The sequence below is a fragment of the Eptatretus burgeri genome, chromosome 2 (assembly GCF_056783735.1).
Source record: "Eptatretus burgeri isolate ZD-2024b chromosome 2, Ebu_testis_v1, whole genome shotgun sequence".
NCBI lineage: Eukaryota > Metazoa > Chordata > Myxini > Myxiniformes > Myxinidae > Eptatretus > Eptatretus burgeri.
Window position 1 is genome coordinate 148,402,367 of NC_140962.1, and position 18,166 is coordinate 148,420,532.

Here is an 18,166-nt window from a genome sequence, read left to right on the forward strand (position 1 = left end):
CCTCAAGGTAGCGTTCTGGGCCCTGTTCTTTTTCTGGTTTTCATCAATGATCTCTCGGACTCTCTGGAAAATCCTCTATTTCTCTTTGCCAACGACTCCACCATCTGCTGTACCATCTGTCATCCCTCAGACCGGCAAGCAGCAGCTTCTTCGCTCACTGCAGATCTGGATAAAATCACAAACTGGTCCAACACGTGGAACATGTCTTTCAATCGGGACAAATCTCACACTCTCACTATGTCTCTTCGAAAGGACCGTTTACAACCCCCCCCCCCCATCCACTTTCTCAACAATCCTCTGGAAGAAGTCTTTTCTTTCAAGCTTCTGGGTCTCACTATCTGCCATGATCTTTCCTGGGAAAGTCACATTTCCAACCTCGCCTCAAAAGCCAGTCGCCGACTGGGAATCCTCCGTCGTGCAAAGACCTTCCTTGGCCCTCTTGAGTTCCTGACCACCTCAAAGCTTTTGTCCGTAGCCTGATGGAGTACTGCTCTCCCCTCTGGGCTGGTGCTCCTGCCTCCCACCTTTCTCGGCTTCACGCTGTCGAAACCAGGGCATTTAAGATCATTGGCATCTCCTGCAATGAAGCTGAGTCTTTGGGTCTCTCACTCAATCACCGCAGGTTGGTCGGTGGTCTTTCTGTCTTCTACCGACTCCTCTCCAGCCTTGCCCCCCCTGCTCTCTCTGCGATTTGTCCCCACCACATTTCCACAGGGCGCTCAAGGTCCGCCAACAACCCCCTTCTGGTAAAACTACCAAAATCACGAATCACTGCTCATCTTCACTCTTTCATTCCTCTTTTTTCCCGCCTTTGGAATAAACTTCCTCACTCTATTATTTCCCATTCTTCCCTCCAGGCTTTCAAAACAGCTGTTCACCACCACCTCTTATCTTCCCCCATCCAAATCCTCGATCTTTTCTACCCCCGATAATCCACCCAAGCCTACTTCCTTCAATTGTCCTGCTTTCCTTCCTGAAAGTCCCTGTAATGTCCATCTTCTCTTCGCCATGTTCCCCGTCCCATCCCCATCCCTCTCCCTTCCACAGTTCACCTAATGTGTCTGTTCCCCAATGTTTTGTCCCTTCCACTCCCGCCCCTCTTGTCTCATGCCTCCTTGCTGTGAGTTGTGTGTTTGCTCTCATACGAGCCTCGACCAAGGTATACAAAAAAAAAAAGATATATTCCGTGTCGAATCATTCCATGTGTAGCTGCTTTCTCATGAAAAAGTGGGAGAAGGGCTTCAATGCTTTTCTCTGTTTGTCCAACAGCATCTGATCGAGAGGCGTGGTGTGCAGACCACACAATCGGAGTGGCTGTCTCTGTCCCCTGGTCCTGGTCCAAGTTGTCAGCGCCAAAGTCAACTCGGATTGCTCATGTTGTGCCTCATTATCCAGGGGATTATTGACAGGTGGCTGCACATCTTTTTATGGAGGCTGGGTGACAAGATTTCAGCCTACAGGTGGGACAAATGTGTATGATGGAGGCAGGATGGGTCCAACAGTGTTTGATTTTTGTGCCCGGTCAATCTGTATTGGTTTTTGATACAACCCAGGCTTATCTGATGAAGGAAACTGAAAAATTGATATTCCTGTTCCATGGAAAGATGAAGTGGCTGTTCTGGATGTGGGATTGTGATCTAGGTTGTCAAGAGCTGCAACTGTGAAGATATGCTGACGCAGATTCGTAGGACAGACGATATTTGAGTTGGCGCTTGTTTGCTGAGCGATAGATTGTGCAAAGCCAATTTCAATGCTGACTACTCTTTTATAGGACACACTCAGGCAGTACTCATGGAGAAGTTCCACCAGCTTCTTGCTCCTGGTTTGGGAATGTACTTTGAGGGCTAAAAACACTGCAAGGGGAGGCTCACACTTCAGGTTTGTGGAAAGAGAAGTCATACTCATCATGGCTTGCTGGCTCACAGAGAGAACCATCCTGGACTTGTCTTTTGCAGGTGATGATTTTGGCCCAGCAAGGAGTTGACGGAAGAAGTACTTCAGCCGTGGTGGAACAGCTTATTCTTCACAACCAGATGGAAATGAACCTTCGAATTTGAAAGTAGTTTCATGATCAAAAACTGCTTTACGTAGTATTGTTGCTGCCAAGAGTAATTTGCGCGATTCTTCCTCTGGTGTTTGACAGGCATCTGAGATTATTTTTCTGGCCGTCTCAGAGCAAACAAGGAATACTCGATCTCGTATCCCTTTCTCTTCAGTCAAATCAGGGAAATGTTGAAGTACTCTTTCTTTCAATCGAGTGCGATTCACCATCTTATTGATTCCATGTTGTTCCAACCTTTGTGTCATAATATCGGTCAAATCGTGCAATGCAAAAATCCTGTGCCCGCCAGCAATTTCTTCATTGATAAATTGGAGCAGCTCATTTTCTATTGTAAGCTACATGTTCTCGTTGGGATTTTTGGCTTGTTCCTCCTTTCTGACCATCTCATGATACTGTCGGTTGAATCCAGTGTAGCAGTTTCGATGATGCTTGGCTTCGATGGCCACCAAATCTCCTTCTGCAAGGTTTGTCAGGACATGATCCATTCCTAGTGCAACTGCTTTGTCATGTATATCTTTGGTGAGACTAAGCTTCTGGAAGGAATGATCTTTTGCACTTGTCTCATCACCACAGAAGAGACAAACATTTCGATTAATGTCTGCACTGGTCCTTCTTGGTTTTTTACTTCGAGGAGGTAACCCCTGAGTATGGCGCGCTTTTGCCCGATCGAGTACCGACATCTTGTACAGCTGACGACATGTTTTGTGCCAGGATGCACGATTCCTCCGCATGGACTCTTCATCAGGAAGTTCCAAGTTTGTGTGGGGTTCAGCATCAACTTCTTTAAATTGTCTTGCAAGACTTATGATCTCTGTGTATGCCTCCTCTCTACGAGAAGCAACTGGGTTGGCAAGAGGACAGACAAGTTCTTCAGGAGTTTCTGTTTCGCACAGCACACACAGCTTCCAGTTGGTTTTCTCAGCCATCATAGTAACCTGGAAAGATATCAATAAAGCAACATGCAATCATAGTTATTTTTATAACTATAACAATATAGGAACTAAAGACTCATTTTGAGACAAATAATGAAATGTGAAATATGTAACAGTGTATCTGTGACAAAGATTAGATGGGAGAGCATTGGATTTCAGACGAGCTAATTTACTATATATATATATATATATATATATATATATATATATATATATATATATATATATATATATATATATATATATATATATATATATATATATATATATATATATGCGTCCAAGATATGCTATACACGTATTTGAACACAGGAAAGTATGGAGTATTAGATGTACAAGCAATAATATGTATGAATGGAAAAACAATGATTTGGAGCCATAAATGTAAAAAATGGAGATGACAGACAAAATGGTGTTAACATCATCAATAATTGCAATAACTGGGAAATCAAAATAATTCAAAGCCCAGCAATGGAATAAATGATGAACACAAACGTTGTGTATATGCTTTGAGCATTAAATTATATAGATTATAACATGTCATAGAACTGTGACACAAATACATGTCTTGAAATAAATGTAAAGAAAAGCATTGTTGATTTCTGAAAAATTGCATAAAAGTTATAATTCGGTGGGGAATTCCCGCACATACCGTCGACATGGTGACATATAGAAGTAAAATATATACATGTGATCTTGCTGTTCATCACTCCAAATCTTTTGATATCAAATTTATTAAGCCAGGACCATTATTTCAAAAGTTATAACAATTAGAATAATTCAGATTATTCTGTTGCTGGACTCATACACCCCTCTATGCCCCAAGTGCCCCCAAAGTGCCGCAGTGTGGTTTGATCATTGTACACTCGGACTAAAATTGTTACTCAGATCCCAAGCTTCAATTTGGTACCAAAAACTAAACTTTTGCATCAATTTGAAATGACTGGTGGTCCACACACCCCACTATTATAACGACATCCAGTTCATGAATGTGCTCAAATGTTAGGGCCCTGTCACACCTTGACGATTTAGCCAGCGTATGCTGACGAATGAAAAATTTGTCTACAACGCTGGCACACGTCGAATATGTTATGGGTAAGTTTTGCATACATTAAGAGCATGCTGAAACACGCTGGCATACGTCGTGGTATGCCAAGCTCGTCGACAAATTTTAAGCATGCTCAAAAATTTTCGACGTATGCCAGCATATGACTCACACGTTCTGCATACGCTGGCCATAAGTTGTAGGCACGTTATGCGATCGTTGACACACGTCGACACACGCTACTTGTAAGTTACTCATAAGTCGAAACACATCGAGGTAATGTTTAGCGTACCCCAAACTTATTTATAACCTATGAGTAACGTGCTTTGAACCTATGTGTAACGTATTGTTTTGGATCCCACCGTTTGCGATTTGCCGAGCGGGGTTATAATCGCCCGACCCCACCGGATCCTATTACTTTATTGGCTATTAAAAAGCTCGCCAATATTCCGTACGCACGATGGCAACTCAAATGAGGAAAGGGACGCAACGACCAGATCACATTTAGACAGACACATTTATTTACACATGAAGCAATGCGAATATACAAGCAATGGGGGAAGGGGGGAGGGGTCAGGGGAGAAGATTAGAGTAAATCAATGGTTTTCAAACATTTTTTAGTGGCGACCCAATTTCGGAACCTCTCTACGTCGCGTGACCCAAAAGATTCAAAACCCAATTCATAATATATAAGATAAGATTTCATATGACACAAAAACATTTACTGTTTACTTTATTCACCATCGTCATGTTTTCAAAGACGAGTAAACAGAAAATAGCCGACAGTATCCAAATAGTACAGTTGAATGTTTCAGAAGTTTGGTCTGAATGACATTTAGATATATCAGTGAGGAGGATGAGCCTGTTTTTCAGAAACCAACTTCTCTATTCACAGAATAGAAGTAGATGATAATGCCAGAATCATATCATGCTCCATTTCTAAGCGATTTCTGTACTTTGTTTTAATCACCACCATGGTGGAGAACGACTGCTCACAAAAATATGATGAAGGATATGACATGAGAACCTTAATGGCGCGCCGTGACAGGGTCGGGTACGACGTCAGCATTTTGCACCAGAATGTCGACAACTAATTCGTCCGCACAAGAGCTTGCTCTCCTGAATCCTGCTGGAGCTGTACAAGCTCTTCCTGTGCTGTATCATCTTCATCAGCAATCGAGTCCAGTGGAGCCGTGAAAGGGTCCCGAACCACAGAAAAGAACTGCACATCCAGCTCAGGGAAATAGTGCTCGAACTGTTCAATGAGTGACCGAAGGTGACGTGCTATATCCCCAGAAAGACTGTCAAGCTCAGTATCATCGTACTGGCAGGTCGTTAGATGCTCCACCAGATGGGGAAAAAGGCTGAAGCGCTCAACAGCTGCTTTGTCTGCCAGTAATTTTAGAGTCGCCAGAAATCCGCTCATTTTGTCATGAAAAATCATGAGGTTGGCGTCTTTGCCTTTGAGGGAGCGGTTGAGGACATTGAGACGTTCAAAGATGTCAACGAGACAGCACAGTTCTGACAGCCAAGAGTCCGACTCAAGCAATGCTACGCATGCCGTTTTCTCTTGTGTGCGTAGGAACTCCTTCAGTTCATCTTTGAGCTCGTAAACACGCAGAAGAAGGTTTCCTCGAGATAACTATCTGAATTGAGTGTGGAATAGTAAATTCTTATGGTCGGCGTCCATCTCCTGGCAGAATAACCTGAATAACCTAGTGTTGAGGGCACTCGATTTGATGTGATTCACCATTTCTACAACTTCTGAGAGCACGCTCTGCAAGTTTTCTGGCAAAGTACGAGAGGCGAGCGCTTCTCGGTGAATCATGCAGTGTACCATGGAGGTCTGAGGAGCCACCTCAAGCAATTTAGCCTTGAATCCAGAACGCACTCCTAAGATTGCTGGCGCCGTCTGTTGTAGAACCAAGCAACTTTCCGAAGTCCACATCATGGTCACGATAAAACTGCTCTACTTTCCCAAAAATGTCCTCCCCTTTGGCGGTGGCCTCCAATGGTTTGATGAGCAGAGGCTCATCGACAAAGTTATCAGCCTTGATGAAGTGGACCCAGACGATGAGTTGCGCGTACGATGCGATATCAGTGGACTCGTCCAACTGTATGGTGTGCCACGGCGATTCCTTGATCTTCTGTACGACCTGAGCCGTTACGTACAGACTCATATCTTCAATTCTGCGTTGGATGGTGTTGTCAGAGAGGGGTATAACGGCCAGTTTCTTCGCCGCTTCCTCCCCAACCATCAGAGATACCATGTCGTTTGCACATGGCAGCACGAGTTCTTCCGCAATGGAGTGAGGCTTCTTAGTCTTGGCAACATGGAGCTACACTCGATACGAGGCCTCTTATGCCCGAGAATTTGTCTGATGGCATGTACCCTCTCTGTCAAGACGCGTATTCTTGAGTGCAAGAAGTTTCCTCTCAAAGAACGCTCTCTCTCCTTACCCTGATAAGGCGCATGTTTTGTAATCAAATGCCTCTGCAACTTATTTTGTTTCATAGATTCCGTAGAAAGCACTTCGAAACAAATCACACACTGAGGCCTCTGTGCCCCTCTAGCCACGTGGTATCCACCATGTAGTAAAATCCAAGGTCCAGAAATTTATCCTGGTATGAACGTTCTCGAGGTTTGCTGCTGGCCGGTGCTGCCATCACAAATAAGGTCTCGAGTCGTACGTGGAGACATGAATAGACGTTAATGATAGTCAGAGTCAGAGTCAGAGTCTGAGTCTGAGAGGCAGTGGATCAAACCACTAATTTCCCGCCAAAATGAACCGCCCTTCAGCGAGCCCGTGCATCCGCTGGATCCCATTCCAAGCGTCATATTGCGCCGGTTCCCATACTTTGAATGAACCGTATATATTACATCCCGTAAAAGCGAACACCGATCGAAAATAGACATTTTTTTTCTCGCTGCAAGCGGACACCCGCGACCCCAGAAAATTTGCTCGGCGACCCCACTTGTGGTCGCACCCCCGGGTTGGAAAAACCAAGGAGTAAAAGGACCAAAAGCCTACAGCCGTTCTCTATAATTATTATTTACATGCACTTAACCAGTTTTGCTTATCGACGCGCCACAAACACACACACACACACACACACACACACACACACATACACACACACACACACACACACACACACACACACACACACACCCAGAAAGAAAATGAAGAAAAGCGACCGTGTAGTGGTGGACCCTCGGGACTCCGTCCTCTTTCCTCCGACCTCGCGCTCGTCCCACCCTCGCGGTTTTCTCGCCTCCATCCGACCTATTTGAACAACCTCCTTCCTCACGACGCCCCCGACCTCGATTCTGATTCTCCTCAGCACCAGCTATCCTGCCACCTCGATTCTCCTCAGCGCCAGCTCTCTTGCCACCTCGATTTTCCTCAGCCCCCCTCTCAGCGCCACTTTTTCCTCGCGTTCCGCCTTTTTATTACCAAGCCCCGCCCCTTTTTAACTCCTGCCCCTCCTTCCATCATGTGCAGGAAACTTCCAGAAGGAAACTTTTCCCCGCCAAATCGGGGTTCCCTCGCCGCTGCTGTATTCATGGCTTTCATCACTGTCGTCTCCTGCCGACTCGCAGGGTGGAATCCACCACGTTCGTCAGCGGAGATGCCATTCGTTGGTGGGGAGGGGGGGACGGGGATCGCCTGCTTTCCCTCGACGAAGGCCAGGCCTCTGGCAAGCATATGCTGAGGTGGAAATGCGGTTGTGGTTGTGAAGGTTGTGGTTAACGTGGCATGGCTAGCACTTTGTGGTGATAGTAATGGTGGTGTGGCTGAGGTGGCGAGGTTGTTGTGGTTGGTTGTTGAGGTGATCGTGGTTGTTGTGGTTGGTGGTTGTGGTAGGTGGTTGAGGTGATCGTGGTTGTTGTGGTTGGTGGGGCTTTGTGGTGGTAGTAATGGTGGTGCGGTGGGCATTGTGGTGGTAGTAATGGTGGTGCGGTGGGCGTTGTGGTTGGTGATTGTTCAAAAAATAAAGACAGCAAAAGAAAACCACTATCTCAAAGATCACAGCCTTACCACACAAATATTCCCACTAAACAATGGTGGGGAAATCTACCTGAACACTTACTTACCGGAATAACTGATCGAAAGGACCTTTATGGTGTTCTGTAAATTTCCACAGCCGTAACAGTATCTCCAAAGCATATTGACGTATGTAGATATATTTGATTGACGTCTTCTGGAGGACCACATAACTTACTGAACATGTTTCTAACTTACAGCTAGCGTATAATGGCGTACTGGCAGTGTTTAGGGGAATTGGTATATAAAAATGGGGTTCACAGGAGGAACCCGTCAGTGTTTCAGACTCCATGGTTTATTTCTTTCTTTCTTTCTCTCTTTCTTTCTTTCTTTCTTTCTTTCTTCTTCGGCATGACGGTAATGTTGACACCGATTTCTAGTGCGGTTATAATATAATATAATTAATAGGCTTCCACTCAACGATTTAAATCATAACCACACGAGAAATCGAATTGTCAACATCACCGTCATGCCAAAAAAAAACCAAAAAAAAAAAAACATGTAGTCTGGAATACTGATGGGTTCCTCCTGTGAAGCCCATTATCATATACCAATTCCCCTAAACACCTACAATACGCCATTATACACTAGCTGTAAGTTAGAAACACGTTCAGTAAGTTCTGTGGTCGTCCGGAAGACGTCAATCAAATAAGTCAACATACGTCAATATGCGTTGGAGATAAGTTACTCATAGGTTCAAAGCACGTTACTCATAGGTTAGAAATAAGTTTTGGGAACGCTAAACATTACCTTAACATGTTTCGACTTATGAGTAACTTACAAGTAATGTGTGTCCATGTGTGTCAACGATCGCATAACATGCCTACAACTTATGGCCAGCATATGCGGAACGTGTGAGTCATACGCTATCATATGTCGAAAAATTTTGAGCATGCTTAAAATGTGTCGACGAGCTTGGCGTACTACGACATATGCCAGCGTGCTTCAGCGTGCCTCAGCCTGCTCTTAACTTATACAAAACTTACCCATAACATATTCGGCGTCTGCCAGCATTTTGGGCAATTTTTTCATACGTCGGCATATGCTGGCTAAATCGTCAAGGTGTGACAGGGCCTTTAAATCGTTGAGCGGCAGCCTATTAATAGGCTACGCCACGTGATCGTCAGCGATACGCTTCCACGATACGCATACGTTAGACTATCGTTGGGCATAGGTTGTGAACGCTGTTCACAACCTATGCCCAAGATCTGAGATGCTGTTTATCAGCTGTCTTGAAGACATGGAGGGAATAACAATACAACCATTCTTTTCAGGCTGTGAGGCTCCCGTTCATTTGGCTTTAGTCGTTCAAGCCGTCCTGAATGAAAAATTTCCAGGTAGCTGGATTGGCCAAGATGGACCAACTGCTTGGTCCCCATGATCATTAGACATAACTCCCCTTGATTTTTTTTTTGAGGGGGGGTGGGGGGAGTTGTCAAAGATGTTGTCCACAACAGCAAGGTGGAAAACCTGGAGGATCTTCATTCTTAGATCACAGCTGCATGTACACTGGTGGGTGGACGCAAACATGCTGAGCTGAACATGGCAAGAACTCGTGCACTAATTTGATGCCCTGCATGCGACAAATGGAGCTCACATTGAAGTGTATTCATAATGGTCACAAAACTGTATGAGTTTCTTTATCACATAAACCAAAGTGTATCATTGTATCATTTGTGGTTCTAAATATATTAGAAACCAAAGTTCTCCGGGTCTTTTTGGAACACCCTGTAACTGTAATGCATGTTGTGGATGTTCAAAAGGAAAATGGACATGGGATCAAGTGATGTTGGTCCCAGGCTTAGTTGCTTGCAACACTCTCCTCTTTGAATGCTCCACTATGATGAAATACTCCTGCAATCACTCAAATTCAGAATCAAGTCAGAGGTGGAAACAATGACCGAATGAAATCTATTTGATGCAAACTGCCCATGTCAAATTCCTGCGATTTAATTGTTTTCTTCATCTTTTCATTGAACAAAATATGCCAACTCACAAGATTCCAGTATCCCCAAAATATCAGAATTCAATTATGACTATATTATTTAAGTCGACTCACTGGCTCATTTTAAGAACACAATACTAACCTGTGTTATTGAAAAAGGATAAAAGTAACATGCCTCAATAAATAATCCACATTTGCTTTAAAAATAGAACAAAAGTTGTTTTTGAAGGATTTTATATAACACATGCTCTCTGGATGTGTTTGCAGCACTCACTTCCTTCTGGAATGACTGGGGAGGAAGACATCAATAATCTTGAACCTGAAGACGTGACACTGCTGTAAGTTGGACAAATGAAGAATCCTAAAGATGAGGTGGGCTTCAGCTGAAATGAAGACTGGCCAAAGTGTCAGCAAAAAAATTAACAAGAGAGTATCTTGAGGAAACCAGGAATTGATTAGGTATTGGTGAGAGGGATGTGCACTCACTTCGGAGTTGTCTAGCTCGTCTGGTTTTGAATCCTAACTCAGCTATAAACTGTTATACTGGGAATATTTGTTAGCATTTGACAATCTGTCACTCTGCTGTACTTGGCAAGCTTTTCTGATTGTGGAATATGAGGCCACCTTCTTTTCTTGGTTGCTAATTTCCTCCACTCATGCACTCAGCATAAAGTTCTCGATATAATCCTCTCTTCAACCCCAAGGCAGCGTTTATCATATACATTAATGACCTCCAATGCCGAGTGAAAACCTTATTTTCCTCTTTGCAGATGATACGACATTATATCATACAATTTCATATCCCATTTATTGGCCAGCAGCTGTAGATATTCTATGTTATCACCTGGAAAGGAACATTCATTCATTTCATAAGAAACCAATGGATGTTGGTTGCATAATTCCTGGCAGTGCAGCTGTTCTGCTGATGCTGTCCCCTGGACGTCAGCACAGGAATTTTGAAATTGGCCAGTGCTGGCTACTCTTCATAAAGGACTAGGTGGGATATTTAACGTCCACTAACTAATGCTGGTGGAGGGGTCCTTAAGCTTAATTTCCATTTTGATGGATGGCACACACAATGATGCCTCATCTTGCCTGTGAGACACCAGGATGACGGTTGATAGTTGGGCAGAGATTCACATTGTGCAGGAAAAATTTCTATTAATGTATTCTAAATTATAACAAATGGGGTTTTAGAAATGTAAGTTTGATGCTACAAGTTGAATTGGCTGTCCTTTTTGGCCAAGAGTCTTTTTCCCTAAATGTTGATAAAATGTCTTGTTCTGCAGCAGTGTGACCTGGGCTGATAACAGCGAACCTTTGCCTCGAAATGTACATAGTGTGCTTCTCGCCGAGAGGACACGTATGCAGTCTGGGTTGGTAGCCCCCACCGCTCTCCCAATGAAAGTATAAAATGCTTTGAAATGTAAAATTGTTTTAGTGCAAGCACGTGAGGATGTGTAACATCTCAGTGGCTTGTACTCCTTGGGACTGACCAAGTACCAAGTTAGAATAAAACTCTCTGATGTAATGTGGAAGTGAATTAAATCTGGTTGGTTTTAACAGTTAACTAAATGTAAGAATAAGGAAAAAAGGAACCAAATAATATTGAAACAAATGGGGATTCTCGAGTTCATTGTGTGTCATGTACGAGGGTGATATAATTCGGAAATAAAATTGTTTCACAAAGAAAGGACTTGTGTGGACATCGGTTATCAGTGTCGGTGGGTTTTATGAGGACTTTATAACCAAATCGGACAAATGTTAAACTCTGCCTGAATTCAAATAGGATTCCACAATCAACAAGGAAGAATCCTTCAATGATCACAACGGGGTGGGTGAAAAAATCCACATCAGTTGGCGCCTGAGGACTCGGATTCAAACCGACGTTGTGCGGTGCTCGTGACCGGAGGTGCGTAATCTGCTGGAGGCAGTGCCTGGAGGAACGACAAGTGCTTGAGCGAAGGTAAGGGAGAGCGTTCTCAGCAGGTAATGCATTTCGAACAAAGAAAAGTTCATTGTCAGATAATTTTATTGATAGAAAGAAGAGGTAGCGGAGAGAGTCCATTTAAAGTACACGATAAGTGCTGTAGTTGTTTTAGAAAAGAGGAGTCAGATGAAATGAGCATGACGAAGTGACATGCCACAGACCACGCAGAGGACGCGTGAGATATATGTTTGCATTGATACTTACCTGATAGGAGAGAAAACGCCATCAGTTAGTTAAGGCGGTATTCTCAGGGCGAGGCTTACCCATTGCACTACAGGAGGGAGGTTGAGCCTTGTGATTTCCCCAAATGTGGGAAAGTCGACTGTGAAATTTGTGGGATGCAGGAGACGATTGACCAGCTGGGTGTGTGGCTGGTGATTTGCATTGAGAGGCACGTGTTGCTGAGAGTGAAAAATGAAACTTGTGCGAGTCCAACATTCACTGCAATGAAACGTGTTCTGTTGGGATTTTGAAGATATTTTAACAACTAAAGAAACTTCATATCTGGCAGAGTCGAAATAAAACAGCCTGGATGTTCATGGTTTGGTGCTGATAACGTGCAAAGGTCGCAGTTGTGTGTGTGTGAATTCAATTCAATGGGAGTCTGAATTGGAAGCGATTGTGAGCTTGCTGGGGAATTAAAGATTGCTGGACGATGTGATACATGAATGTCTTGTTAGAAATAATAATATTGCAACAAATAAAGCATGAAGAGATGGACATTCATAAAAAAATAATAATAATTAAAACGACCTCGGCAAGACAGTCTGAGGACGAACTCGTGCTGAGTTAAGCTGTGGGTCTGTTTGGGGTGGCATGTGATGCATTCTTGGCTTTGTATTTATAACGCGAAGGTCGTGAGCTGTGACTGTGCAGCTCGCCCCCTCCACTGGATCTGTGGGGGGTGGCATGTTCTCTCCACTGAGTCTGTGTTTGAGTCTTAGCTTTCACTGTGAAATTCGATTCATATGCAGATTCAAGAGGGTGCGCTATTGTGTCGAAGTGTGCATGCCATTGGCAATGACTTTAAATTGATATAGATGGGATGCAATGCTCGTGAGTGTACGTGTTGAAGCCATGACAGAGTAATGCCAAACTGTGGGTTTTTCCTGTCTTAGAGTTTTTCTTTTCTTCCCACCGGATGTGGAGAGAACTTCCTGTTCCTTGTTGCTTGGTGTTTGTGGAGCACCCTCTCTACTGAATCTGTTTAAAGTAAAGTCCATTTGGGGAAAAGTATTAGAGTTTTACTAAAAGCCATAGGGATTTTGGATAAATTGTGAAATAATAATTGTGAATGTGGGATATATTCGCAACGTGAAGTCTTGGGAGGTGAGCTCTCTCTGGCATTGTGATGATTTGTGATTACACAACCCGGCAGGTTTACGTGCTGGGCAAGCTCTTCGGTCATGTCAGAAATGTTTCAAAGATTTTGATTTAAATGTAGAAACGTAATTTGGAATGACTTTAAAAATTGATTTGATGATGTTTAGCATAAGCCTGGTGTTGGCTCAGTGGTTAGGGTGGCGGCTTGGGATCCAAGGGTCCTGAGTTTGAGCCTCGCTGAATTACTTCACCAGGGGGTTGACTCAGCCTGCCATCCTTCCGAGGTCGGCAAAATGAGTACCAGCTTGCTGGGGATGATCGAGTCATTCGAGTATCCTGCGTCGGAGTGGCGACCCGTCCAGGATTGTGCCCACTAGCCAAGGAAACTGCTTCGGCAGCACCGACGCTCTGCACAGAGTATGGTCCCAATGGATGGATGGATGGATGTTTAGCATGTGGGGCGATTCACAGATAACAGATGATGCCCTCGGATGGAGAATTGAAATAGGCATATTGTTTTATTCATCTGCCAATGTTGAGGTTGCCTGAACTTGTGCTGAGAATGCAAAGCAAACAACTCAGTCTGACCCTTTGATCGATTCAGTCAAGGTGAATTCATGATTTAATTGGATAGACACTGAAGATTTTATTTTGATGTATTTTAAAAGAAATTTAATTGTTTTGATAAAGGAAATGGATTAGTAATTGAGAAGGTCAGAGGAAGTGATAGATGGTTTGTGTTTGTGAGTTGGAAAATTGCAGGATATTGCTGTTTTGGTGAGAGAGAAGTGGATAGATGGAGAATGTCAGAGATTTAAAATGTCGATGGAATTCAGTGCTGAGATAGATAAGAGATTGGTTAAACATTATTTTTGGGATATTTTAGTTCCATTTCAACATGAAAGAAACTGGATGCTTACCAGGTTAATGTAAAACAATGTTAGCATTTGGGTGTTTAAACTGTTTGGGGAAATTTTGTAACAATGTTATCAAAGTTCTTGTTTCAAAATGGATGCTCTGCAGCTCAGCAACTCGATGCCAGGATGGCCGAGCGGAGTGGAACTCCCAAATTGGGGGTTGTGTGGTAACTGTGTTAGTTACTTTCAGACTAAGCTCATTAAGAAAAAAACCTTGTTAATCTGTTAATTGAGGATAAGGAAAAATTACTGAGAATTAAATCAAGATAGTAAAAATGGCAGTTGCTCTGGAACTATTTGTGAATGAAACTGTAAATTGTTTAAGCAGATGTGAATGTTAAAATGGTAACTGTGCAAAATCGATTTGGATTCGGTTCTTGAAGAAATAGATAACTTTCATATTTTGGTATAAATGATGGAATATTTTTATGAAAAGAATTATTGATCGCAAATTAGAACCCTGATAAAGACTGTTTGCTTTTACATGGAAATAGCAAATGACATGATTGTTTTGAATAATCGATGTTAACTTTGATTTTGTTTGTTTCGGAGTGTTGAACGCAGTTAAACCATGCAATGTACAATTTCGTCTTAATGAAGCTTGGAAAGAACTTCCACCGAAAGATTGGACGATGGGAGAACCCAGATTTTGGTGATTGGGCATTCAACACGTGATCATGAAACTGTACCCCTTCCTGAGGAGATGAGATGGAGCAATGTGGGGAAAAAGAAATAACAAAACCCACTGAGAAGTTTGAGCAAAGTCTTAACGTCGGCGTTGTGTGGTGCCTGCATGGAGAAATGTTATCAGCCACACTCTCGATTGCTGCTCTGCAAATACATCGTGAACTTGCTGTGGTTGCTTCAATGTACGACAGGCCTGGAGTTCCACACTGCGAGTCGTTTACATCATGTGTTCAATGGTGCGAGTGGGGGCTCGTGCTGCGAAGCGACTGCATCTAACATGCACAGCTCACTTGGTGAAATCAGGCCTGATTGCACGGACTGCTACTGCGAGGTCCCAGGCTCTGTTGGGGCTGGATCTCTGTTCACCTCTCGAGTCCTTTTCGTCTCCTTCAGCCCAGTGTCAGGCCCAAGCTTGCACTTACCAACATCTATTTTCTCCTCAGCTCAAACAATGCTTCGACTGTGTTTATATGAGCACTTGCTGCCATTGTTGATTGAACTTGAGTAATGGAAATCTTTTCTCCTTCAGGAACAGGACGTAGTAATCATGTGTAAGAAACATTATTCAAATTTTCCTTTAAAAAACGGGGGAATGTGGAGGAAAATTTTATATTAATGTATTCTAAATTGTAACAAATGGGGTTTTAGAAATGTAAGTTTGATGCTACAAGTTGAATTGGCTGTCTTTTTTGGCCAAGAGTCTTTTTCTCGAAATGTTGATGAAATGTCTTGGTCTGGAGCGGTTTGACCTGGGCTGATAACAGCGAACCTTTGCCTCGGAATGTACGTAGTGTGCTTCTCGCCGAGAGGACAAGTATGCAGTCTGGGTTGGCAGCCCCCACCACTCACCCATGAAAGTATATAATGCTTTGAAATGTAAAATTGTTTTCGTGCAAGCACGTGGGGATGTATAGAATTTCAGTGGCGTGTACTCCTTGGGACTGACCAAGTACCAAGTTAGAATAAAACTCTCTGATGTAATGTGGAAGTGAATTCAATCTGGTTGGTTTTAACAGTTAACTAAAAGTAAGAATAAGGAAAAAAGGAACCAAATAATATTGTATCAAATGCGGATTCTCGAGTACATTGTGTGTCGTCTACGAGGGTGATCTAATTAGGAAATAAAATTGTTTCACAAAGAAAGGACTTGTGTGGACATCGGTTATCAGTGTCGGTTGGTTTTATGAGGATTTTATAACCAAATCGGACAAACGTTAAACTCTGCCTGAAGTTAAATAGTATTCCACAATCAACAAGGAAGAATCCTTCAATGATCACAACGGGGTGGGTGAAAAAATCCACATCAACACCCAGGATAGACAGCTCAGAGGGCAATATGCATACCTCTAGGCTGTCCTGCCAGCCCTGAAATAGGCAAACACTGTCAGACATTTGGAACATATCTTTCAATCCAGGCAAATCTCACATTTTCACCCTGTCTCTCCAGAAGTGACCTCACAACTAATCAAATTATTTACTTCAACAATTAACAACTGAAAGAAGATCAGTCTCTCAAACAGTTGGGGCTCACCACCAGCGATAAACTATCCTGAGTCGACCATATATCAAAGCTGGCCTCAATAACCAACCACAACTGGACATTGTCAATCATGGATAATCTTCATACGAAAAACTGAATGAATACTCCACACTGCAGAAAATACCCAGAGGGAATGCTGTCCACCTCCTCTGTCCCACTTATGTAAAGAGAGCACAACTGAGTCCTATGAAGATCGTTATTTGAGATTACGGTAATTGGTGGAAGCCTTCAAAAATATTTGGGGTTTGCTAGTACGCTGATCAAATTCCGATCCTCATCTGCACAGGTATGGTATTGAGAGCATTGGTGATCTTCCATAATGAGACAACCATCAGACAAAATTCTTAATGAAATTTTTGGTCTGAAATGCATTAATTCAGTGATGACTAACTGTTCCAGGGCTATGGCACTGCCTAGCATTGGAATGGTAGGTAGTCCCAGTGTTCAGTAAATAGCGAGGTTGAATAGCAGCTCTGCCATATATCACTGTGGAGTCAGTGGAATTGCAACAAATTAAAGCTTAAACACTGGAGACCACAATTGAATGCTTAAAACCCAGAGGAATGTGTGAATAAAGTGAGCAATCCACGAGCGGGAGCTAACAGCTTGACAGATGAGAAAATAAAGGTCCGGCCCAATTCTTTATAGCAATCCCTTTTTATTTAAAGCATCCATTGGAGTTGCGTTTTACTTCACAACATACCAGTAATGCATTTGAAATGTAAACATTATTATAAACCAGTAAATTATTTTGCATCACGTAAATTACTAAAGACGAGTGAAGGTTTTGAATCACAATCTTAACTCTTATGCAAATAAAGGATTTTAAGCACAAATTTTAAACTATAAAGCATTTCAAATGCAAATTTCTGTCTTCCCAGTCATGCGTGTATGTACATGATGAACAAACTGAAGTAAAGATCACGGAAATGAAGCTGAAGACCTTGAGAGGCAAGTGTCAGTAGTAGGATGGAGAGAATACATTGATGTTGGGATAGGGGTAGAGGAGGAGGTAATAATATAGTCTGTTTCTTTTATTTTATTTCATTTTATTGCAGGATGTAAGTCTCGCAGTGGAGCTGCCACACATACTGTACATCTAAACACACATGTACATACATATGAATACACATGACACAACACAGAACTGTTAGACAAGACAAAAAGGGCCAATGAGGTTTTTTTTTTCTTTCTTTTTTTTGTATACTTTGTCGAGGCTCATATGAGAGTTAACACAATGCACAGCAAGGAGGGCATGAGACAAGAGGGGTGGGAGTGGGAATGACAAAACAGTGGGGAACAGAGACATTAGGAGATCTGTGGAAGGGAGAGGGATTGGGCAGGTAACATGGCATATACAAGATAGTATAGGCATTGCAGGGACTTTCAGGAAGGAAAGCATACAATTTGAAGGAGGTGGGCTTGGGTGGATTATCGGGGGTAGAAAAGATCGAGGATTTGGATGGGGGATGATAAGAGGTGGTGGTCAAGCCGATAGCACCCGATGAGCTTGGTGGAAGTTCTGTCACTTCCTGGGACACTCTGGGTACCGGTGATGCCACAACATTGGTGTGCCTTTCTCACCCCTATCAGCAGTGTATTTCCTAAGAAGGGCAATCTATGGGGATTATCTCTGCTCCTAAAATTCTAAATGCAGAACGTCAAGTAAGGAAGCA

At 43.0% G+C, this 18,166-nt stretch overlaps 1 protein-coding gene, 1 non-coding gene and 1 pseudogene across 7 annotated transcripts in view; 2 read left to right on the top strand and 1 right to left on the bottom strand.

Annotated features, from left to right (window-relative positions):
• LOC147033499 (uncharacterized) overlaps nt 1–16,084 on the top strand; it is a 60,465-nt gene extending 44,381 nt beyond the window's left edge. For 3 of the 6 annotated variants that reach the window (XM_085856089.1, XM_085856045.1, XM_085856073.1), the window contains one exon: nt 10,301–11,726. In XM_085856089.1, coding sequence (XP_085712215.1) covers nt 10,301–10,322 — 22 coding nt within the window. In that variant the 3' untranslated portion in view covers nt 10,323–11,726. Of the gene's footprint in view, nt 1–10,300; nt 11,727–11,822 lie in introns of those variants that run through there. The other 3 variants (XM_085856054.1, XM_085856080.1, XM_085856063.1) reach the window with 2 other exon arrangements.
• LOC147033501 (uncharacterized) lies at nt 1,195–3,042 on the bottom strand (annotated as a pseudogene).
• On the top strand, nt 12,220–12,383 carry LOC147033502 (U1 spliceosomal RNA). Its single transcript, XR_015055677.1, has one exon. It is a non-coding gene; the product is annotated as a U1 spliceosomal RNA (small nuclear RNA).
• Nucleotides 16,085–18,166: the final 2,082 nt, after the last annotated feature.